The sequence below is a fragment of the Schistocerca nitens genome, chromosome 3 (genome assembly GCF_023898315.1).
Source record: "Schistocerca nitens isolate TAMUIC-IGC-003100 chromosome 3, iqSchNite1.1, whole genome shotgun sequence".
NCBI lineage: Eukaryota > Metazoa > Arthropoda > Insecta > Orthoptera > Acrididae > Schistocerca > Schistocerca nitens.
Window position 1 is genome coordinate 375,101,439 of NC_064616.1, and position 26,298 is coordinate 375,127,736.

General features: G+C 43.2%; 1 protein-coding gene across 1 annotated transcript in view; it reads left to right on the forward strand.

The window, feature by feature from the left end:
• The window catches only part of LOC126249237 (cytosolic carboxypeptidase 6), a 1,486,464-nt gene that overhangs the window by 300,216 nt on the left and 1,159,950 nt on the right, over window positions 1-26,298 (forward strand). Inside the window, exon 2 of the mRNA XM_049950894.1 lies at window positions 14,054-14,148. Coding sequence (XP_049806851.1) covers window positions 14,111-14,148 — 38 coding nt within the window. The 5' untranslated portion in view covers window positions 14,054-14,110. The remainder of the gene's footprint in view (window positions 1-14,053; window positions 14,149-26,298) is intronic.

Consider the following 26,298-nt stretch of genomic DNA (forward strand, 5'->3'; position numbering starts at 1 on the left):
ACAGCATGATGTTAAGAGTCTTACTGCTTCCGTACGGTATCTTCTAGTTTGTCAATCAAGCGTGGAACTTTTTCTATATCTGTCAGTATTTATAGTTTCGTTCCCTAATTTGTCTAATTTGTCCTTCCTATGCCTTCCGTTAAAATTCTTCCGTACCTTGTGTCACTGCGTGAGTACAGACTGCTCCTTTCACTAAATACATTTCCTCTTCTAAATTCTACCGTTCATAACGTCCTTACTGTATTTAATACCTATAACTCTTTGCACCGCAAACCCAGAAGTAACTAGCTTGACTTCGTTAAAACCATTGAGGTAATTCAACTGATGCTTTCTTTCTGCCGCCTGCTCATGAATCACATTTCAGTGGGCAAGTTTTTAAAGTGAGCACTTTAAATATCTTGTCTTCAGAGTAACATAAAGTATGCAAACTGACTCCTCCTGTTAGCAAGTACGTGAGACCATACGAACCATCTCTCCCTCGTCACTGCGCAAACATGGTAGAAACAGTTTACTTAAATGAAATATTTAACGTTCACAATGCTGACTGGAACATGGTTGATAGTTCTGTGGATATAAAGATTTTCTCATACTTCTTTCGCTATTCTTCTTTGTTTATTTCTTTTGTTGCGAGTTGTTGTACTCAGACAGGGAATACATTTTAACTTGTGTAGCACATATTTATTCCTTTCATCACAGTATATCTCCTTTCATTCATTTTGCTGCTATTTATGTTCTTCTGTCCATGCTTCTGTCCTGCGCTTCTCGGGAAATTTGTATCTTTGGTTAAGGATCCAAAATTTCATTCTGTCTTGAATAATTTCTTTATGGTTGCCATTTTTCGCTTTTTATTAGTTTCTGTTACCCATTTGTGGTTTTTGATCGATAGGTCTAAGTTTAGCAATTTTTTGTGAGTCTGTTGTTGTCCATTCTAAACATGTGAACGTAAAACTGTAGTTGGTAATGCTTAACATGACTTTTCTGTAATTTGACTGAGCTCATGTTACATCCAGATTCCATTTCAACGTTTTGGTCCTAAAATTTTTGTAAGTAGTTTCCTTTCTTGTTTCCCAGTGACCTTTTTATTGTTATCTACCAATAATTATCGTGATCTCAGATAAGTAAAGAGCTTCTGTTTTCACGCCTGCGTTGTATTGCTGTAATTTTCCCTCTTGTTATATAGACTTTTTGATTTATATTTCTATGGGAGTTACTACCCACTCTGTAGTTGTTAAATCCCTTCGTTGTTAGTCTCCGATTTATCCCTCCTGATTCAACAATATCTCCTAGATACTGGAATTTGCCTATTTGGTCTTGAGTTTGATTATTTTTGCCAAAATTTGTGACTAAGGTATGACTGTTCAAACATTATTTAGTCCCCTCCGCATAGTGCGTCTTTGGAGCTCAGTTCTTGTCGTTATTCTAACTGATAATTTTAAATTCATATTACTGCATGAATATCGTAATGCAAATATGTCACAGCAGTTACACATGTAAATCACCACATTGATCATTTTCATTCATATAAGTAATACGTTATCTATACGGTTACAGCATTTAATTTTTTTTTAAAGTAACAGCAAGAACGTTGCAGTAAATTTTGATTTTGACCGTAATATTCATTACGGGTGTCAGTCAACGTCTACAAATTAAAATTTAATTTTATCAAACTACCAGTGTATCTTGAATTATTCATCAGTTAGATCACATTGGTTGTATTCACCCAAAACACAGAGAATATACGGAAAACTTCTAACTTTATATATAATGTTCTGTCTCTCAAAGACTTCTCTGTGTCCATCTTCGGTTGTATCTGAATAACATTTCCGAAATTTCACTTGCAAACAAAGATTAATGACGGATTATTTCTCGAAAATTCTGGTTTGCCATGTTTCTTTGTCCGTAATGAAGCCAAGTGTCTTTCATAAATGTATCTTAAAAGTTGCACACACGTAAAAGCTGCTCACGATGAAATCGAAAGTGAAGCAGGCTTTACTGGTTGGCGAAGACCCATCAGATTGCCCTGTCGGAAGCGAAATGCCGATAGTTTCGATGCTCAATGGTCCTGAAAATAAAGCCCTTTTAGTTCTTACGGTCTTCCCAGGGGAACAGTTTTGTAATGGGTATTGGCAAACGCTTCCCCATTTCACGAAAAAAGACTACTCCACCTCATTATTTAAATGACTTCCTTTCTACTTAAACGGAGAGGGCCTGTGGGGTGCAGTTAATCTGCATCACTTCAAAGTCGCAGGAATTCGCCAGTTGTTCGTGCGTCTCCAACACTCAATGAGCCACACAACTTTTCAGAATTCTGTAGCAGTTCTGATTCTCTTTGAATACAAGCTGCTTTTTCCTGAGGTACTTACGCCTTCCAGTAAGAAGTGAAATCTGCTGTTTTAACAAATCTGACATTCATTACTTCATAATTTTGAAGCATCACTCAATATACACATTCCAAAGCAAGTACTTCCACAAACTTCAAGAAAATTTTCTTAACAAAATCAGTTACATATTGCATGAATATCTTACCTAATTACTAAAGTCAAATGAGTCGCACACTTGTTGATATTAATAATAATTCCTGTACTACGTTGCCAATACACCGCAGTGATGACTGATGCAACGAAAGTTTTCGAACTATAGGTGAAATGACGATGTCATCTATTTTAGCGAAAGGAATCCTAATAAATAGTGGGTATAATTTACAAAAATATACATATTTGCAACATGACGCCGTCTTGGTCCCTTGAAGTTTTTTATTGTGATAACCGGATTCGAACAGTAATAGCAAGTGACACACGCTGTGTCATCTTCCATTGCAATTACAGTAGTCACAGTTTCTCAGAGACATCATGCTTTCATTTAGAAAATAAATTTTTACACATGGCTATTCACGGGGCTCTGATGTTGCTTGTACCTCCCTCACATGATTGTAACTGCGGGATTATTAAAGGCAATCTGAAGGACTGACGTGAAGCCTTCCAGTTCGGTGATGCAAGCACTGTATGAAAGACGTATAAAGCACATCGATTTTGACTTTAAGGTAACCTCGCTTGTAATAAGTATTATTCAAGCGCCCCCCCCCCTTCTCTCTCTCTCTCTCTCTCTCTCTCTCTCTCTCTCTCTCTCTCTCTCTCCCCCCTCCCCTCCCCCTCCCCCTCCCTACCTACCGTATGACTGATGGGAAGTCAGACTCGATGCTGTTTCTATCGCTTTGTATGGTTAAACACATTTTATACAGCACTGTATTGGAACACAGCCATTACATACGAACGAAAGATAAATATTTATTTATTGATAGGTATTTGAGTTCTATGCTGAACGTCAATGAATGCATTGTCTTTTTGATATTGATATCTTAAAATTTATTTTCGATATCTGCCCTGTCACTGGGTAACCCAATAAATTCACACACCTTGATGACTGGACGTTGACCCCACGCAAACTAACTCCATGAATCTCATTCTTGTTTAGCATCATCTCAGCATATTCATGCGTCACTAAACATAAAAGACTGACTTTTTTGACGTACATGTCAATACCAATATGAAGAAATAAGGATGTCCGACTCAGTTATCATTGTTCTGTTATCGATTTTTAGAACGGAAGGTAAAATGTATAAGATACGCGAGCGTATAGCCTACCGATGTCATTTGCTTCCGAGATTCATTGTCGAAGTTACAAATTTGTGCGATGTATAGCAAGAAAAAACCGACTGTTACGGCCTACTTGAGCAATGATATACATTGCACCATGTGATTGTAGATAAACCTGAAGAATTGAGATTGGTTTTCATTAATTAGAGGGAAAGCACTTTAGGCAGTAAATTATTTTGGAAGATTTATTTCCGCAGTTACTAACCTATGCGATGAAAGTATCATCTGTCAGGCAGAAAACAATATAGGGCTAGTGTAACCGTCTGAGGCGCAGATGTCTGGCGCCCCCAGGGGCTCAGCATTCATTTGCTGGGTACGGGCATGGCGACCCCGGGGTTCCTGAGCTGGGGACTGGTAAGCGCCGCCAGTCCCCCGTCACCGTAAGCTCTGAGCATACTTCAGCGACCACCGTGCGGCGCGGCGGTGGAATGTTGTGTATCTCAGGGAATTGGGATCTTGGCTTGACCGCCTGGATCGCGAGGATGGAATAAATCTCTATAAACAACCCCTCAAACTCAAGGTGTGCTGCGCGCTGATGAGATGCATGGCTGTTGAGGTGGAACAGTCGTTAGCGGGCAACCTCTGGGGAACCTGCCGCACCTCAGTTGTATAAAGCTTACCTAGGCACCCGGGGCTCTGTCTAGGTGGACTCCTAGTTCCCTAGCTGCTCGTGGGACCGAGATGGAACCCTCGAACTTTTCTTCTTCTCCTTCCAGCGGAAAGGGTGGGCTGCTGGTAGGTTCTAACACCCAATCTCACAAGAGGGCTCGTGTAGCCAGTCCTCCTGATTCAGATAGTAGTAACAGAACGCATGCTGCTTCGCAGAATGTGTTACTTATAATTAAAAGAAAAGATGGGAGTTTCGAAAAAGTTTCACCATTTTATATCCAGAAGGGCTTAGAAGGTATTGCTGGCACATTAAAATCTGTAAAGCGCTTGCGAAATGGCACCTTTTTGGTTGAAACATCTAACTTCCAGCAAGTCCAGAACCTTCAGAAGGCACAATTTCTTGGGGAGTTTGCGAGAGAGACTGAATTTCACAACACCTTGAACTACAGCAAGGGTGTTGTGACTTGCAGAGATCTCGTTGACATTCCCCAAGACGAACTGAATGCTGAATGGTCCCGGGAAGGAATTGTCGACGTGCAACACGTTATGAAACGGGTGGATGGTGTTCTCATGAAATCTGACTCGTTTATCCTTACGTTTAACAGCACCAAATTGCCCGAGCATGTGAAGGCAGGTTTCCTACGTCTCAGTGTACGGCCTTATTACACCAACCCCATGGGGTTTTTTAAATGCCAACACTTTGCACACACTACTCTCGGCTGTAAAGGGGAAGCCACTTGCGGGAAATGTGGTAAAGCCGCCCATGAGGGAGTTGGTTGCTCCTCTCCTCCCAAGTGTGTCAACTGCTCTGGGGATCACCCTGTGTGGAGTAGGGAATGTAGAGTTTTCCTTGAGGAACGGAAGATCCAGGAACTTAAAACCACGAAACGCATCCCGTATGGTGAGGCATAGAAAATTTACAAGTCCCTGCAGCCGCCCACGTTCGCTGCTTCCTTTTCTTCCGTTCTGAAACAGCCAGTCTTGAAAACCGATGCCGCTAAACAAACGGAGGTTGCTACCGTCAGCACTAGCACCTGCGTTTGTCAATGTACGTGTGCTGCTGCCGTTCCTGTGAAGCCTGCTGCTCCCCCCCCCCCTCCCCGGCCTTCTGACCAGGCCGTGGTAGCTGACATCATGGAAATTCCTGCCCCTTCCCGGGTCCAGTCTTGTGCACTGCCCAGCGCTGCTACACCCCCTACTGCTTCTGAGGTTTTGGCTCCAATGCCACCTCAGGCCAGAAAATCGAAGCCAAAGCCAAAGGTGAAGACTCGCCAGCTAAAGGAGACTGAAGTTATACAGTCTGCTGATGTTGATGTCATTCTCTCTGATGTCTCTCTCGACTCCTCTTCAGAGGCGATGGAGGTTGATGTCTGACTGGGGCAATCATCTCGCCCCAAAACTGAGCCTCCACCTGTTGTGGGCTCTCCTCCCCTACAGAAAGTGAGAATGTAGGTCCTCCCACCCTGATAGACGGCTCCCATTATACAGTGGAACATGAATGGATTCCGGGCACATGTGGAGGAACTGAACCTCCTAGCACGGCAACGCCCCTGTGCTTGTGTTTACAGGAAACGCATTTAAAACCATCTGATGCTCCTGTACTGAGGGGCTATACGTTGTATCGCAAAGATGACCTGACTGGAGAAAGAGCCAAAGGTGGAGTCGCTGTGTTTGTCAATAATGACCACCACTCCTCTGCTCTCCCCCTCGATACTGACCTGCAAGCAGTTGCAGTTGAAATTCATTCACGTCGGAGACTTACCGTTTGCTCCCTTTATTTACCCTCTCTGGATGCAATGACCTTAGAAGCTCTCACATATCTTATCGACCACCATCCCCGGCCATTTCTCCTCCTGCGAGACTTCAATGCCCATCATGTCCTGTGGGGCTCAGCTTCTCTTTGCACTCGAGGTCGAATTTTGGAGAGCCTCCTAACATCTCAAGTGTTGTGCATCCTCAACACAGGTACTCCGACTCATTTCTCTACTGCTACTGGATAATTCTTAGCCATTGACCTATCTTTCTGCTCTCCAACCCTCACTGACTCTGTTCACTGGGAGGTCATTGACGACCTTCATTCCAGCGATCACTTCCCCATCCGCCTTCATCACCTAGATGGTGTATTGCTGGAGCAGAGGCCGCCGTCGTGGATGATTGGCAGGGCTAACTGGCCACTGTTCACTAGGTTGGCTGTCTTTGAACGCCACAACAGCGTACAGGAATGGGTGGATCACATCACACTTGTGATCCATCATGCTGCTGACCTGTCCATACCACAGTCTTTTGGCCCTCTTAAGCGGCGCCTTGTGCCTTGGTGGACAGAAGAGTGCCGTTCAGCCATCCGGGACAGGCGTGCGGCTCTTCGCCGATTTAAATGCCGCCCAACAGCGGTCAATCTTACCGCCTTTCGAATCGCGAGAGCCAGGGCACGCCGTGTCATTAAAGAGAGCAAGAAAAGGTCATGGCAGGAGTTCCTGAACTCCATCAACCGTTCCACTTGTTCCACAAAAGTATGGGAAGCCATCCGGAGGATTTCCGGTAAACGCAGCCGTTTACCAATAGCTGCAGTCCTGAACCAGGGATGCCTCCAAACGATACCCAGAGCCATTGCTCAGACGCTGGCATAGCATTTTGCACAAAGTACTGCCACTGCAACCCAGGATCCAGCGTTTCGTCGCTACCGTGCGACTGTCAAAAGAGCGAACTTGGACTTCCGGTCGAACAGTTCTGAGGCCTACAACTCCCCTTTCTCCATGTGACAACTTGAATCGGCACTTACTGAGACTTCTGCACTGCACCAGGTTACGACCGCATCCGGTACTCCATGCTTCGACATCTGCCAGCAGCGTCAAAGGAAATCCTCCTCGAATGTTTTAATGTCATATGGCAGACGGGAGTGTTCCCGACCTCGTGGAGGGAGGCAATCCTCATCCCTCTCCTCAAACCAGGAAAGGACCACACATGTCCCAGTAGTTATCGTAGTATCGCCTTGACAAGCTGTGTCGGCAAGACCCTGGAACGGATAGTTAACCGTCGTCTGGTCTGGCTGTTAGAGACCAGACAGCTCCTTAGCCGCTTTCAGTGTGGATTCCGAAAATTTCGGTCCACGGTCGACAACCTGACCCTCCTAGAGGCGGCTATTCAGCAGGCTTTCCTCCGTCAGCATCACTGTATCGGTATCTTCTTTGATATCGGTAAGGCATATGATACTACTTGGAGTACTGCATCAATGGGGCTTTCGTGGCCGCCTCCCCATTTTTATTCGGTCTTTCCTGTCTCAGCGGTTTTTTCGGACCCGCGTTGGTAACATACTGTCTGATCGCTTTGAGCAAGAGAACGGTGTCCCCCAGGGCAGTGTTTTAAGCGTTACCCTCTTTGCCATAGCCATAAACAGTATAACGTCTACAGTGAGGAGTCCAGTACAGTGCTCCTTGTTTGTGGACGACTTTGCTGTTTTCTGTTCCTCCTCCAGTGTTGCAACCGTGAGCCGTCAGTTGCAGCTCACAGTGCGGCGGTTAGAGGAGTGGGCTGCAAAGACGTGTTTTCGGTTTTCTGCTGATAAGTGTGTTTGTGTTCATTTTAATCGTTCTCGTCGTCTTTTTACTTTGCCTGCCTTGCATATGGGGGATACTGTCCTACATTTTAGATACACAGTGCGGTTTCTGGGCCTAGTTTTTGACTCCCGGTTGTCATGGCTGCCACACCTATGTGACTGGAAAGCCAGAACCCTGAAGGCACTGAACATCCTCAAGTGCCTCAGCCACAGGTCTTGGGGAGCGGACAGGGCGCGTCTCCTTCAGTTTTACCGAGCTTTTGTGCGTTCACGGCTGGACTATGGGTGCACAGTGTATGGGTCAGCAAGGCCGTCTTATTTGCAGATGCTTGACGCTGTTCACCATGCTGGGATTCGACTGGCCACGGGTGCGTATCGGACCAGTCCCGTACCCAGCCTCTGTGCTGAGGCTGCCGAACCGCCACTTACCATCCGGCGGCAGCTCCTGCTGGTTCGCCAGGCTTGTAAGTTTCTTGCAGCTCCCAGCTCGCCTGTTCACCATCTTGTTGCCCATCGACCTCTGGACCGCCTTTTTTTCCCGCCGTCCCCCGGCTACGTTGCCGTTTGGGATCCGTGTGCAACGTGTGCTAGAGTCCCTCGGTGTGGAGTCTGTACGACCCCCAATCCAGGGTTTTAACCGCCTGCCACCCTGGTTACTGCAGAGGCCCGGTGTGATTTTAGATTTTTGCAGTACAAGAGAGATTGCACTCCTGCCACCGACTTTAATGCAGCATTTTATGCCATTTTATCTGAGCACCACGACTATGTAGCCGTTTTTACGGATGGGTCGAAACAAGGGGATTCCGTTGGTTGCTCAGTTGTTTCTCCAGATCGTGTCTTCAAGGTCCGACTGCCTCAGACTTCTACTGTCTTTGATGCAGAATTGTCTGCGATCTTGCGGGCAGTGGAGCGGATGAGACATTCTTCCTCTCCTAAATTTCTTGTCTGTTCCGATTCACTCAGTGCCCTTCACTCATTGCAACGTTTGTATCCGGCAGACAAAATAGTCCAGACCATGCAGGATGCCCTCCTCCGACTACAGCGACTGGGGAAGGTTGTAGCTTTCTGCTGGGTTCCGGGGCATGTCGGCATTGCTGGGAATGAAAGGGCAGATCTCGCAGGCAAGGAGGCGTGTCTCGATCCACAAGTATCTCAGTGTGCTATCCCCCTGCACGCACTCACCTCGCTGTTGAGCTCACGAGTCATGCGTCGGTGGGAGGCTGAGTGGCTGGAAGTGACTGACAATAAGCTCCGTATCGTCAAGCCCACAACGCGTGTGTGGTGTACTTCCTTTCAGCCCCATAGACGAGACGAGGTTCTCCTCACTCGGCTTCGAATAGGCCACAGCCCTATGACGCATGGCTTCCTGCTCCGGCGAGAGGACCCTCCAATGTGTGGTGCTTGCGGCGTCCAGGTCACTGTGCGCCACGTTTTATTGGATTGCGTTTTTATTTTCTGACCAGCGGGCCGCGGCTGACTTGCCAACGGACCTGCCATCTCTTTTAGGCAACACTCGGACGAATGTGGTTAAAGTTTTAAAGTTCTGTGCCATGTCCAATGTTTTTACGAAGATTTTAGGGAGACGATTTTAATTTGCCCACTTTGTGACAAGCTCGCCCATATTTTATGTAAGTGGCCAGCCAATAACAATTTCCTGTTGCATTCTTGTTGCTATGTTTTCCCTTTCCTTCGGTTTTACTTTCTTATGTAGCATTTTCCTTCTTTCTTTGAGTGTGTGCTTCAGTTTTATTAGGTCTGTCCACATTCGTTCCTTTTAATGTGTGTCAGGGCGCTGATGACCTCGATGTTGAGCGCCCATAAGCCACAACACACACACAGATGTCTGGTGCGAAAACGACCGATTCGAAAGCTGTTCTTCTTCTTCTTCTTCTTCTTCTTCTTCTCCTCCTCCTATTCATTTATAATTCAGGGTCTTTACCGGGAGTCTCTCTCCATCCAGACAGTCTACATGCTACTAACATTTTCTGTTACTTTTCCTTGTTTTTTGTTTGGGTTATATATAAGTAAATACGAGGGTTGGGACTTTAATAGTGGCAACTATTTATTTACAGCTCTTACAAAATAGGTACGTGTTTCAAGGTTTCACTGATCTTCAAAGTAGTCACCAGCATTGTGTATAACCCGTTACCAGCGATGTGGAAGTCGTACGATACTTTTAGCACCGCCAGTTGTGTTGACAGTTCGAGCGGCGCGGTCTATTGCGACATGAAATTGTAACAGTTCTGAAGCGAATACCGTGAAGTGTTTCCTTCAGTTTAGAAATCGAGTTGAACTCACGAGGGCTTAAGTCAGGGGAGTGCAGTAGGTGGTACAGCATTTAGCAGTCCCATCAGTCAAACAAATCAGTAACAGCTTGCACTGTAAGTGCTTGAGCATTGTCCTGCAAAATGATGGTCAAGTCCTACAGAAAGTGTCATCACTTCTGTCTCTATGGTGTTCATTTTTGGAACACAGCCTACGACCAGCTCGTCACCTACGCTTCACTTCCTTAAGTTGAGTCGTTACTGCTACCGTTTTTACGATCGTTCCACATTTGGAAGCAAATTTATTTAATTTTTGATCAACGTCTCAATTATATTCATATACCGTGTCACCTTCTGGCTATTTAAAATGTTTAGCTTGTTCCTGGATTTTATTAGTCAACGTGTTTTGGATCTTACTTCTTGTCTGCACTGAAATTCCATTACTTTCGCTTTATCTACAGAAAATGCTAAGTTGTAATCAGAGGCAATTTGCTAATGCTTATAGAGTCCCATCTGAAGGTCATCTTCATTCTCTGTAATAAGAATTAGATCAGCTGCATAAAATATTACCTTCAGTCTAGTGTCACGATCAAAAAATACCCCTTTTGTGTTCAATATTTTCTATTTACTGGTAACTTCATCTCTCTCTCTCTCTCTCTCTCTCTCTCTCTCTCTCTCTCTCTCTCTCTCTCTCTCTCTCTCTCCTGAGGAGTGTCGGAAATATACAGCATCCTTGTTGTAACTCTTCGTTGGTCTTCATTGGGTTTGTGACTATATTTCCCAATTTCCCATATTTATAACAATTTCGGTGTTTTTGTATAGACTATTAACAGCATCCATGTGGTGAAATGGATGACCTTTTTCACTTATTATATTCAAGAGCATTTCTCTGTTAAGATTATCAGATGCTTTTTCAGTATTCATATGACCTAAGATGTTGAGTCCCATAGTGCTCAGAGCCATTTGAACCATTTTATTCATTCGTACTCTCCTATATTATTGCTACTTTATAAGCGGTGGTGGTGGTAAGTTCCTATGGGACCAAACTGCTGAGGTCATCGTTCCCTACGCTTACACACTACTTAATCTAACTTACGCTAAGGACAACACCACACCACACCACACCACACCACACCACACCACACCACACCCACCCTAGGGAGGACTCAAACCTCCGACGGGGGAAGCCGCGCGAACCGTGGCAAGGCGCCTAAGACCGCGTGGTAACACCGTGCGGACATTTTATAAGCGATAACTCCTCTGCCACATAAATCCTGCTCTATGTTACTAACAGAGCAGCCCCATAATTCTGCGTGCGCTTCTCGTGCTATGTATTTCTCATTATTTCTTTTCTTTTTGTATTTTGTTTTCGTTTGTAAGATTGTTTAGATTGTTTATGTAGGTCATGAAAGATTCTTAATTTTCCTGAACTGTTGTTTCTATCTCTTCTGTCCAAATCTTTACTCCCCTTCGTTTGCAGTATTTCCTTTTCTTCTCCTGAACCTCATTAGCTGAAATGTGATACGTTTTCTTCTTAACTTTTTCCATCTCATTTCCAAGTGTTCTACCGTTTCCAAATTCACTTACGTTTTCATCATTCGAGTTTGGTAGAAATTTCATACGTTGCTATTTTCCAAAAGGTACATCTTAAATACTTCTTCTTCCTTTTCATCGTTACCGAGCGAGGTGGCGCAGTGGTTAGCACACTGGACTCGCATTCGGAAGGACGACGGTTCAATCCCGCGTCCGACCATCCTGATTTAGGTTTTCCGTGATTTCCCTAAATCGCTCCAGGCAAATGCCGGGATGGTTCCTTTGAAAGGGCACGGCCGACTTCCTTCCCCATCCTTCCCTAACCCTCTGAGACCGATAACCTCGCTGTTTGGTCTCTTCCCCCAAACAACCAACCAACCTTTTCATCCTTAACTGGTTCCTTCGGTTTTCTCCATTTTACGGAAATGTCAATTACTGACATCAATAAGAAGTGGTCTGATCCTACATCCATTCTTCGATAACTGTGGTATCCCTAAGCTGTTCACGCAGTCACTCATTTATTATTCTATAATCTATAATAAATCTATATCCTGTTGCTGAGCAGGTAAGTTTCAGTATGTCTTCCTTCCTGAAAAAATACTATTACTAATTTGTTAATGATTGAAGGCAGCAAAATCTCAAAATATTTTGGCCGTTTTCAATACTCGTGTTTTCTCCGAATGTAACACCTATTTCTAGGATTGGTGTATTTCCATTCTCATCTCCCATGAGAAAAATATATTTATTGTATCTGCTTAATATTACTTGTAATTATTTCTAAAAGCTTCGAGCTTGTCAGTTTTTTTCTTCCTGGGGGTATTATTCTTATGATTCCTGTTGGATCTGTAATTCCTGGTAGTATAGTTCGTTAATTTACACAGTTACAGACGTCTATTTTATTTTCTCATTTTCTACGAATGTAGGTTGCTAATTTTTGTTCGTGTTTTACTCCGCTGTAGAGTACAATATAGTCATCTACAAGTTTAGTTCGAGATGGTTTCTTCTTAATTTTTGTAACCGTCGCAAGAATAATTTCCTTTTCTTATAAATGTTTATTTATTCGTTTTCCTTAAGAATAATTCCCCTAATTTTCTAGGTGGCAACTTTCTAAGCTTCATTGCATAATTTTCTCGTGTTTATATTTCTTTCCCATGTCGTAGTCCGGTAATTCACCCTGTTTCGAGGCTACACTGAGACTGCAAGTACAATTCTTGAGTCAATGAATGGGGTATTGGCCCATCGTAGGTAACACTGTTCATTGGAATCCCATCTCTGAGTTTTACCATCCACAGCTGGTAACTCATATAAGAGTGTATGGTACAGAATTTCCTCTGCACTTCATGCTATGGTCATATTGCGAATACTTGGCCATCAGAACCTCGTCTGCTTGGCAGGGCTCGACACTGGCAGGTGAGATTGACAGTTGGATGGGAGACGCTGTATATTCGCCTCACAATCCCATTACTACCCTGAGTCGACAGTCATAAGCGAAAATCGTCCTTATACCTCTCACGGCGGAATACATGTGACACTACCATTGATGCTAAATTGTAGGACAAGCAATCCAGACGAGCAAATGGTCCCCACTACACTTGTTACTACGGGTTAATGCACACCTATATCAGGCGTTTCCCGAAAAGTGAATGGCCAGTGGAGGCCCTTTATCGTAGCCAGAAATTTCACATGATCTCACCCACCCGATTTCTTCTTGTGGAGCCATCTGAAAAGTCTTGTATATGAGACGGCTGTCGAGACTGAAGAGGATCTCCTGGCAATAATCCTCGCTGCCTATGACAGTGTCAAACGACACCGGGGGCATTAGAACAACAGACCTCCGTGCGACGATTCCATGCTTCCGTGCGACGATTCCATGCTTGTATTGACGCTGAGGCGCCATTCTGAACAGCTGTTTTAAATGTAGCAGCTTGTGGAACTTGTGCAGATAAATGGAATTTATTATTACTGTAACGTAGAATTAGGATTTTCCGTCTGTCTGACTTCGTTAGTGCGCCGTTACTAGTCCGCCAAAAGGGGAATTTTCTAAGGGTATTGTGGAGTATTGGATGTGCATTCTGTACGTCTTGATCAGTGTTCATATCTTGAGACCCTCCGTTTGAGCGTTGTGTGAAGCTAATGGCAAATTGATAGATTTCCGCTTATACCTTCCAACTCGGTCGTTTCCGGACTAGGGTCCCTTACCTCAATTTAATACATTTATCCTTCTCCATCATTCCTGAAAATTTGTAAGATCATCAGGGAATCGCACCGTAGACTTCTGAAGAAACGCTACTGGTGTCATCTGAGATGATATTCTTTAAAATCATGCTGAGGAATGTGGAGAATTGGTAACAATAACCAAGTATGAAATAAATTGTATGGATAAAAGAGTAATGGATCCCATGAATTTAGTTAGAAAGGAGTTTTCAATTTTACTGTTTCAGAGGGTGATATTCAACATTGTTAACTTCAGCAAGACCAAGAATCTCTTCCGAGACGGAATGACGCCACTGGTAAAATCAACTAGTCGTCCAAAGTGGTAAGCAATTATCAAATTATTTTACTGTCTCTAACATAGCAGTATAATTGTATCACTGTTACTGCCTCGAAGAAAAACTGAAGGTACAATCCGAAATCGAACAGAAATAAATGACCTGTTATTTATATTATGCAATAATCATAAAGAATATAGGAGGTGGACTGTTAGTTGATTATATCTTTCATTTTAGTTCACAAACCGAATAATTTTTCTGGATTTGACCAGAAAGTTAACAAAGCAAACGATAATATTTAACAACGTTAAGTTTTATGCATGTTTAATTTCCTAAAAAAATTACAACTGCTTATCCGACCTTGAAATGATTTGTCCTCTCCAATAGAAGGTTTGCTTGTAATGTTACAAGCGGGTCTTCATTAAGATGCTGAGTGTATTACATAATACACGGCAAATCATCTCTCTTACCGATAGTATTGTTACAGCGCTGATGACTACGTGTTATAACCTGACTGAAAACATAATTCATGTTCAATCCTACCGTTGCTTCCAGCTTGACGGACGTAAACGCAGATTTCTTCATATTAGATATTCGAAGTGCGATCAGTCTCTTTAAGGTTTTCACTTTCATTTGTCGTTTACGGAACTTATCTCATGTTCTATTTCTTATTTTACTAACCTGATTCGTTATTCAAAGCTTTACTCTGTAACGTAAGTTTGATTTTAAGACTGCTACTCATTTACCAAAAAATCACTACCTATCTACCTAACACACTAGCTGACATCTTGGGTAAAGGACCATTCTTCCCTCTTTAACACCATTTTTAAGTTAAGAATGTTGATTAATTTACTACCATGGCCGGCCGGAGTGGCCGAGCGGTTCTAGGCGCTATAGTCTGGAACCGCGCGACCACTGCGTTCGCAGGTTCGGATCTTGCCTCGGGCATGGATGTGTGTGATGTCGTTAGGTTAGTTAGGTTTAAGTAGTTCTAAGTTCTAGGGGACTGATGACCACAGCAGTTAAGTCCCATACTGCTCAGAGCCATTTGAACCCTTTTTTTACTACCATGGGAAAATTTGTCTCTTCATTTTTGACGATACTGAGACTGGAAACATTCACAGTACGAGAGACTAATTGTCAAAGATCGGGAAAGAAAGAAGGAAGGAAGAATGGATGAATGGTTGGATGATTGGAGTTTAACGTCCCGTCGACATTAAGGTCATTAGAGACAGAACACAAGCTGGGATTGTGTCAAGCATGGAGAAGAAAATCGGACGTACCCATTCAAATGAACTTGCGTGGAGCGATTTAGGGAAATTAAGGAAAACGTATACCTGGTTGGCCGGACGCAGATTTGAAAGGTCATTCTCGCGAATGCAAGTCTAATGTGCTAGCCATTGAGCCACCTCACGCAGTATCAATGTATTGGCACTAGTTTCCTCGTCTTTTACTTCATCACTTCCTTAAAGTTACCAAATAATGGTTCTCACACAGTTAATTAAGGTTAGTGTTCAGCACTGTTTATACGGTCTTGCAGTCCAATATCACACAAATTAAAAAAAAATATCTCTAACTAACCACGTGAAAAGCAAGGGCATTACTTTTATTTTGAGTAACAGAGGTAGGCAAAGACTAGGATTTAACCAGAATGAGATTTTCACTCTGCAGCGGAGTGTGCGCTGATATGAAACTTCCTGGCAGATTAAAACTGTGTGCCCGACCGATACTCAAACTCGGAACCTTTGCCTTTCGCGGGCAAGTGCTCTACGAACTGAGCTACCGAAGCACGACTCACGGCCGGTACTCAGAGCTTTACTTCTGCCAGTACCTCTAGGATTTAAGCTGTAATCGGCAAGAGCTTAAGCTTAAGGCCAACCGAGATAGATATGGCCATTGGGCTTGAGATAGCATTGGCATCTGCAAGGAGAACGCAATATTGTGGTGCGTCAGGTAAATAGCATAGCGTCAGACCTTGTTCTAACCGTTTTCGGAGCAGTCGAGCCCAGGATGGGCAACATTCAAAGGGGAAACACGTTTCGTGGTGATCAGGTTGTATATGCTGCAGGCTACTGCTGTATTTCCGTGTTAAAGGCGCACAGGAAATACTGCGATCCCCATCTGGCGATCTACACTGCACAACAGAATTATGGGATCATTTCTGTAACCCGATAATTCCAAACCATTGCGAAGCTTAGGTTTTAAATTTGGATCAAAGGTGCGTACAAGCTTCCTCTGTAACGGTGAAAAAGTGTTGCGCCGTGCGGCGTAGCCTTCATGTTTGGCTACCCTTCAAACAGCAAGGTGCCGATACATGCGAAAAAAGGACCTCAGCTCGGAAGTCTATATGACGTGGAAGGTAGTTTAATGATGTCACATTGTTACCAAATTTCACCTTAATTGTGCGCAATGTCAGTGCGGACGTGTCACACGATTGGAAGGTCGGAATACCTCCTCTTACCCACATCAACCTTTGTTTTGACTCCTCTACAATAGATGTGAGAACGACCACACCAAGAGTTGAAATCGCGAAGTTAGCTTATGAGTAGCCAAGAAAAACACTTCGCCGCTCAGAATCAACACGAAAAAGCCACAGGGGGGGGGGGGGGGGGGGGTCACAAGAATGGCATAAATAGAACCATTCCTTTGTCTTGGGCTTTGATTCGCACAGTTTTCGCGGTCGGAAAAGTCAGTTCGCAGTGCGATGAGCTACAGGAAGATGTTATTCACTGTCTTTAACACTGCCGATATCCTCGGGCGTTTCACCTCCACGATAAGGGCGTAGTGGGACTGTATTTTCAGCGAATGTGATCGCGATCGTTTGGAGCGCAGCGCTACTACGTTTTTGCTCTTGTGTACAGGCTGATACCCCCATGGGCCGTTCAAAACTATTTAACGAAATCTGAAGGTGAGCCGAAGCAGCATGATTCTTCACCGTTTGTATGTTGTGTCCTCCTGTGGCGTGATCACGGGGGAATGTGACATTGAGTCGCGAGTGAATAAAACGTTAAAAGGTCCCTCTAAGACCTTCCAGTTCGGCAAAACCCTCGGTGGCATCCGACCACCTTAATTGAGGATCTAGAAATGTACCTGTAGAAACAGAACCTGTGGTGAGAGCACCAGGCACCAGTGCCCCTTGCCTATTATCCTCATTACTAGCGGCATTTCGCGATTCTCGTAAGAGTTCGGGCCTGGTGTGCATCCGCACTCAAGAGACAGTTGGTTGTCCTCGCCCTAATTATTTATATTTGTTCTCTGTTCTTTCAGACATTTCTAGAAGAACAGTCACCATTTTCATCAAGCAGCCAGTATGAATTAAGACACAAAGGAATTCAGACATTGGCTGTGAGCAGGCGTTTCCTTGAGGCGATGGGGGAAGTTGAAAATTTTGGCTTGACTGGGGTTCGAACGTGGACCTTCTGCTTACCAGGCAAATGCGCTGACCACTGCAAACAGAAGCAAAAGGACAGCATGTATATATACTAATGGTTATTCAGGGTGAAGAGATAACACGAAACACAAATTTTCACAACGAGAAAGTTGGCGCAACACAGATATTGACGAATAAATTCAATGACTTCCACATCAATAACCCCAAAGGAATTTTTTTACTGATCAGATTTTTCAACAATCTTCCTCACACGTTATGGAAGAGTGAAAACCATGGGAAAGACTTGGTGAACTTGTTGATCAAGAAGCTTCCTTTCGAAATGCATCTGCCAGGTTGCAACTATTGTGGTTCTGGAAAAAAAAACTGAATGAAAGACAAACCTGAGGAGACCAAGGAGTAAATTCATTCGATGGAGCATGCTAAGGACCTGATATTGCCTACAGAGAACACAAAGATTTGGATAAGAGACATGAAAATGAAAAACAACTTCAGTTGGCTGCAAAAGAAGGAATGTATACTGGAGATGCTTTATTTGGTGAACCATTGGCTGCAACGACAGTAAGAAGAAAATGTATGGAAAAAAAAGACAAGGTATGGGCGTCGATGACAGTGGTTGTGGTTTGCAAATTTTTTTTCCACCTTAATGAACAATTTTATGATCTCCTGCACTTCGTTGCCTGGTGGGAAGACTAACTTAAAGTCAATCAAAATTACACACAAAAATGATAAACTACACAGAATTTCCGAATTTTTAACTGATGAACAATAAAGAAGATGAGAAAAGAAAGTTGGTGGAGATTTGCTCATAACACTAGGTACATCTCTTGTGAAAAATCCTTAAATACATCAAGAAGAAGAAGGGAGGGTTAGGATTAACCCAATATCAAGTGGATTTCTTCCATGGTTTTTCGCTGCTTTACCATATTAGGCTGCTGCCGGTTCACTGTCCAACGGGGCAGCTGATGTGGCAAATGCTGTCGTAAATGAAATGAAAGGTAATAAGGAATTGGAAGAACAAAAGAGACACAACATGGCAATGGAGAATAAGGGAAGTGGAGAGAAAAAATAAAAAAGAAAATTCGAAGAAATAACTAGAAAATATGACAAACATGTATCAAATTTTAATCTATGAGAGTTATCAAAGCAGTTGAAACTCAAGTACTTTCTTGATTATCTTCATGATTGATGAACAACCTAAGAAAGCAAAAAATGCTGAATACGCTATATAAAATTAAAAGATTTCTAACGACGTTGGCACTAAAAAAAATAAATAAAAACAAAATAGCATTAAAGAAACTATGTAATACGCTAAACAACACGACACATAGTGATTCTCTGTCTGAAATGCATAACAACCAGGAAAAATTAAATAACGTTTTGCTGTTTGCAGATGAAAAGTTGTAGATTGCGTAGTAGGCCTAAAGCTACTAGCATAAATATCCAACAGCTCCATGAGACGTATGTAACTAGAAGCTTTAGGTATACCGTAAATAAACAACATAGAATGCCTAAACTCAGTGATACATGTCTCAGCTCTTACCGTATGCAAACCAATGTAAAAAAGGTTGGAAAAAATAGCTCATTTTGTAAATGTAAATGTTTCTAGCGAAAGTTTCTTTAAAGGTTAACATGTGACATTTTTGCAGACGGAGAATAAACAAAACCGCTGCAGATAGCACAAAAAGTGGTGAAACATATCTGGGTGCAAACAAAACTACAAAGGTGTCTTGCACGAAGCGGAATTGCTCTCCAATGAATCATTTCGTCAGTCACTGTCAAGTCTGAATAACACTCGTGAAGGGCAGTATTAATGATATGCCCAGTAACCGGCGGTTATCCATGGCATGGGAAGTAATCTACCACACCGTTCGTTGGCACCATGTATTTAAGAGACATGAAAGAATATGAAGCACCACACCCGTTCGCTAAACATAAGCAGTTCTCGACAGAATAGAGTGCACCGGCTGGTAAGTCCAAATTCCGCGACAGAGAGAAGTACACTACACTAATCAGGAAAAAAAATCACAACACAAAGGAGGAGTTGTGCAACATAAGCGATAGGTAGTAGGCGTCTTTCTACATCTGAATGATGTAGTCATTCGCATAAGAGTGGTCCTAGTAGTCCCACTATGACGATGAAAATCAGGTTTGCCTTACATACATATTGTAACTGTCGTGATTCGTTAGTTACCTTACAGACTGGACGTGGTGAGTAAATGTTAGAAAAAAAGTCTTTACGGCCATCAAGACGCCATTATCGACACGTCACTAAGTTCCAAGAGGTCGTGCAAAAGTTCTACGAGAAGCTGGATGCTCAATCTGCGATACTGGATAAAGACTTGGCAGGAATGTAGCCACTGTACAAGACTGCTGGCACAGGTGGTCACAAGAGTTTACGGTCGCAAGAAGACCGGGCTCCGGTTAGCCACGTGGCATTACCTAGAGAGAAGACCATCGTGTTCGGAGTATGGCTCAGGCGCATCCCCCTGCATGTGCAGATGCAGTTTGAGTAGTAGTTGGCACCACAGTGACTCAACGAAATATTACAAATCTACATCAAGGACAATTCCGAGCCAGACGCCCTGAACAGTGCATTCCACTGATCTCAAACCACTGCCATTTGCATTGTAGAGCAGGTTTAAAGTCTGTTGTGTTTTCTGATGAAAGCCGGTTCCTCCTCGTGCCAGTGATGGCCGTGTGCTGGTTACAAGGACACCAGTTGAGAGCCTGCATCCAACCTGTCTGCATACTAGACACACTGGACGTGCACCTGATCTGGGGTGCGATTTCGTATGATGGCAGGAACACTCTCGTGGTTATCCAACTCATCCTGACTGCAGATTTGTTCGTCAGTCAGGTGTTTCGACCCGTTGTGCTGTCAGTCAGGAACAGCATTCCATAGGAGTTTTCCAACAGGATAACGCTCGCCCACATACCGCTGTTGCAACCCAACATGCTCTAAAGTGTGTCGACATATTGACTTGGCTGCTTGATCACCTAATATGCCTCCAATTGAGTACGTAAGGGACAACATCGGACGAACAGCTCCATCGTCATCCACAAAGAGCGTTAACCGCCCGTGTATTGACCGACCAACTGCAACTCGCATGGTACTCCATTCCACAAACTGACATTTAGCACTTGCACAACACAGTGCATGCACTTTTGCATGCTTCCATTCAAAATCCTTGCGGTTATGTCGGCTATTAATGTACCAGCATTTAGCAGTTGCAATGGCTTATCTCGCTCATACATTAATCTGTGATCCTGAAATTTTAACCATTTAAACATATAACCTAGGCAAATGTATTCCCGATATTTCATTACTCTACATTAATAATTTTTTGGTATTGTAATTTTTCCGTTTCTCTATTTTTGAAATGTTACTTAACACAATAACCAATCTTCTGTTTTTTTATTTTCCCACGAAAGACACGCAGTAAAGCGATAAACTAGTAAATAACCTAATAAATAACAATTTTTTTGATGAATACTTAGGCAATGATGTAAATGTATATCGACTAGCGAATGGGGCCCCTAAAGATACAACGAGCCATACTTAATTCCTACATGATCACAACGAAGTAATACTACAAAAACTGAATAATTAATGTACAGACAACAGAAAGTAGCCAGGTAGTCTTACAGGAACTTGTCTGGAGAGCTTCATGCAACACGACACATGTGTACTCTAAATTGAACTTAATTTTACATGTAGTTCTATCAGTATTTAACAGCTGCATTCCCAAGAAAGCAAAGGAAGTACGTTGTTAGACACAAAAGCCCCGTTGATTGCGAAGGGACTCAAAATGTAGTATGGAAGGAAAATCAGATCTTACAGGGTGAACATCAATAAAACCGACAAACTGCAGTGATGGATTACTGAGTCAAAAAGGAGGCAAAAATGTCGCATGACCATATGTCCGGAAATTGACGGTGCGATTGTAACGACAATAAATCGGTGCGGAACACAGTACAGAGCTGCATCGCAGCCACGTTACAACAGGTGTTCAGAGTTCTCTCTATGGGACGTAATGTCATGCAGTATACACATAATAGTACTTATCTTACTCCATGTTGGCGGGCCACTTACCTACATCTTGTACTAGGGTACGTCTCAATATGCTGCAGAATCCGGTCCGCCCAATCTGGTGTATGCACAATCCGCTACCCCTTGCACGTTCTTCTGTCTGAAAAGTCCCACGATGACACAAACGCCCAAAAAGGGCTATAAATGTTGTGTGATGTGGTTGGGGTTTGTGAGAGTACTTGTTTTAGTATAGACGTACTGCCTCTCGGCAGTTTCCACGTGCTTGGCCGTACACAAACACCATCTCGGCTTGTTCCCGACACGAGTACCAGACCATTCTGCTACTTACAGTGCTGCGTCAGTGAGAGAGCATGCAACACACAAAGAACACACGCCACATGGTCAGAAGAACTGTCATTCGTCAGCGTCATCTACCGTGGCAACGATGCATTTTCGAACACATGTACATAGCACCTTTCTTCCACCATTTCCATTCAGAAAGCCGTCCCTGCAGTTTGTCGGTTTTATTAACGTTCACTCTGTACAAAATGGTTCGGACGAAACAGGAAGTAGGATAGATTTCATTTTTGAAGAAATACTTTACTGTATTAAGAATATTGAGTAAAAGTAAAAATAAATTTCTATATAATACCTGCCATTAATGATTAAGGTTTTGTAATTTCATATATACAAGAAATAGTTCCGGGACAAACTGGGATATCAATTAATGAATGTGTATGTCAAAGAAGACAGCCATAACAACTGATACCTAACACGTAGCCAACGTCTTTCATAACTACTTCCGGGAAGGATCCCAGAGACTGGCGTGGACAAGTCAAGAGATAACGCAAATAAAGACATGTAAGAGAAAGTGCCACGTACATATAGTCAAATCAGAGTTACTCCATGCTCTGCTAAGGAAACTGAGAATGTGACTAACTCCCTAAAAGCAAACACTTTCACCCAGTTGATAATATCTCATTTAAACCAATGAAACCCTGTTCTGCAAACACATGGTGTATCCGTAAGAGCGTGAAACAATGTAACAGGGCATAGGGAATGCTCTCCTGAACAATTTGAGGTAGGCAATCTGGGGTTGGAGAAGCCATCTTAAGGAGATATGGAAGTAAACTTGTCTATCGTTTTGTCTATCGTTACTGTTTTCCAGCTTAATTAAAACTAACATCCGTACAAATTTACACGTGCTTCAAATGGCTCTGAGCACTATGGGATTTAACATCTATGGTCATCAGTCCCCTAGAACTTAGAACTACTTAAACCTAACTAACCTAACGACATCACACAACACCCAGTCATCACGAGGCAGAGAAAATGCCTGACCCCGCCGGGAATCGAACCCGGGAACCCGGGCGCCGGAAGCCAGAACGCTACCGCACGATCACGAGCTGCGGACTAAAATTTACACGTACTGTGCTGTTTATTATATGTACATTCCTTATTTACTGCGAGGAAACAAACACAAGCCTGATTACTAGGAAGTCATGATTTAGGTTTTGTTTACTTGAGGTTCGTGCAAAGGTTTTGGAGAACGTAAACTCTGCTGTTCGTGAGAGGGAGTGGAAACAACGTTTTGTAAGCTGCAGTACAGATGGTACGTTCATTGCGTGAATGACGGTGTTTGCAGTTAAGTGTAACTAATGTAAATAAAAAACGTACACTGTAATGAGATTTATTCCTATTATCTCCTTAAGCTGACTTATGCGACCCCAGGTTCCCTACTTCAAATTGTTGAGTGGAGCATCCTCTGTGTCCTGTTGAATCTTTGCTCGTTCTTACGGAAATACCCTGTATATGCAGTTTATTCAGTCACGTATCCAATACATCAGTATCACAAGGTGTATTCCCAGGCAGACTGAAATATGCTGTTCTCGGACTCCTTTATAAGGCGACTCCCACTTTTTAAATATTTTTTGAAGCTACTGGAAGAGAAGAAGAAGAACCACAATAAACCTACATAAAATAAGACTCATAACACATCTATTTCGAAATCAGAAATTTAGTTAGTCTTTTTTATTTTAGGAGACTATCTTAATACAAAATATTACATTTTTCATTAATCTCATGAAAAAAATTATAGAATTTTTAAGTGACAATATACTAACAAATGGTATATTCCGAAACTTAAAAAAAACGTTTGACCCTCCAGTGATAGACCCATGCCTAGTAAAATTCAAATATTAGGATTCTAGAGATCTGGTAACTGGTTTTCATCCTATGTGACTAAATCGACACGAAGTGTTTCATTAAGAAACCCAGGAAGTGAACAAACCAAACAGTGTTTCCTGAAACATCCTAGTAACGGAAATATTTATCGTTGCTGATGCAAGTATTATAATCAAATCTAACGGAGGAATTTGAGGACCTGAAAATAGAAACAAAATTTTGTTGATAATTAATAATCAGTTCTGTGTAAATGGCCTGTCACTCAGTTTAAAAAGAACTAAATATGAGGCGTATAGAAGCAAAATGCAGTGAGTGCTCCACAAAAAAATTTCAGGAAACGCAAGATAACTTCTTACTTACTTCCTATGGGAGATATTCGAAAGTCCTTTTCATCATAGATTTATGTTTACCTAACGAGTATATTTCTGACAATCCGCGCGGTATTCGGCTTTCCTTTTACCAGTTAGAACCTAAAATAATTGGGAGTCACTTGTTTTACATTTGCTCCAAAGGATCTACATAATTTTTCTTCTGTAGAGATAGATGTACATACGATATTAATTACATAACAGTAAAGAGACGCCTTAATGCTGGTACAAAGGAGAAAAGAAAACGATTTAATGTCTACAATTGTCTTTGACTACAAAGTACATTACCTTAAACAAAAGTCTGAAAGTAGTAAAATGACACAAGCTTACAAGCTCTGTCCTGTCCCGCTTCTGGATGAATTTCAACGTCTGAATCCTCGTTTTGTGTTGTTCACAGCTGTTTGACAGTCGATTATACTCTTGTACAGACAGTAAGATTTTTGTTTACTTCCCAACTCCGCCCCAAACTTTTTTTTTGATCAGGAATTCAACTTCCCTCGCTTTTGCTTCCTTTAAGGCTCAACCAATTCGGATAGCATGCGGTTCCAGGGAAGAGTAGGCTTTACATCGTCTCCATATCCCTCTTCCTTCACCGGCGTCCATTCTATACACCACTTCCCCTGTTTCTGGTACGTTTCTATGGTTGCTTCAGGCGATCACAGTCCGTTATAAAGGATCAAATCTGAAGGGCCACTGACTATGTGGCTTAATGACAACAGTAACTGCATCCTTCCAAAACTTATTCTCATTATCTATTCCTAACTGGAGAGCTATTCCGTGATCCTAGAACACTTCAATCTACTCATACGGTGAGGTAACTGTGACTTTAGACCTTAGAAATTTTACTCATCAACCGAAAATTCTGACCGCAGAAGAGACAACCATCACCCCAGTTGCCGTTTGATATCAACCACTGAAGGTGAAACAGAGGAAGCTTGAAAACCAGTCCACAGTACACGTGCCAACTCCCACTCGGCACTCCCTGCCAGGCGGTCTGAGCATTGGCTTCCACTATTCATCATGGAGGTTAAGAAGGACTACAAAGGATTCATGCATTGTCTCAAACAGTCATCTTCACTGTGAGGGCAGCAGAAGATAATACGCAAGTCCAACTATGAAATGTCTAAAACCACAGGAAGATCACAAGCCAAGATACAGATCTCTCGCCTCCTTTTTACACTTGTGGCGTTATTCCTGGATATCTAATCAAGACGGCCTTAAAGAGCTTCCCAAACTGCCCAGACCCTGAGCTCGTAAAAGAAGTTCTAGAGGATATCGAATTTATTGTGCGCACAGTGACTCGCATTAAATCCACTAAGACGCATATAGTCACTTTCACTCATGGTGATCGCTATATGAACAAGAAAAACAAGAGGCTCTCTTCAGTAAAGAGCGTGGCCGACACTACGTCGCTGTAGAAAGTCTACAAGAAAGGCTCACCATATTGCTTCCGTTGACAAAGGGTGGGAAATGTGGCATCCCACTGTACTTTCCCAGAGGTGTAAGTAATCTGGCCGGACGAACACGCGGGCAAAAGTTGACCGCTACCCAAGACGCACCCTTCCAAGTGCAAGAACTGTGTCCGCACGTCGAGAGCTACCGTGACTATGAAACGTTGAAGGCCGCAGTAGCCCGCCAACGCAGAGTCCCATTCAAGAAGTCTAACTGCTTTGTCCGACATCCTCACCCATGTGCACAGACGCCGGCGAGGCTAAGGAACTGCGCTAGAAACAAACACACGACGGCCACCCACAGATTCACATCGTGGGGCAGCAGAACACGGCGCGGACGCCCAAAGAAGCGTGCAAGGGCGAGAACGCATGAATAACACAGAGATCAACTCCCCAGGAGGAAAATCCACCACCCTGACGAAGACACCATCACCACGACAGGCGTCGGTAGTGCAAGCGCTAATGACGTCTGCAACAACGCCGCGCCCTGCCGCACCCCATCATTCTCCGTGGCCAATGAAGACCTGGCCACGCTCGTCGCCTCGCTGTCCGCAGCGTTGTAACAGGTCTCGCACTTCACCGAGGCGCTGCGGAGAGGTTTGAGGCAGTGACGTCAGCTGCCCAAGCACTACAGCCGTCTACAGATGGATAGCGGCATCGCTTCTGATTCAATCTGCATTTGGAGTTGTCCTGTCAGGCCAGCCGTGACGTACACTACGCTTTTAGCACCGCATCCAGCTGCAAATGACACAAAAAACAGAAGTCGACATCAA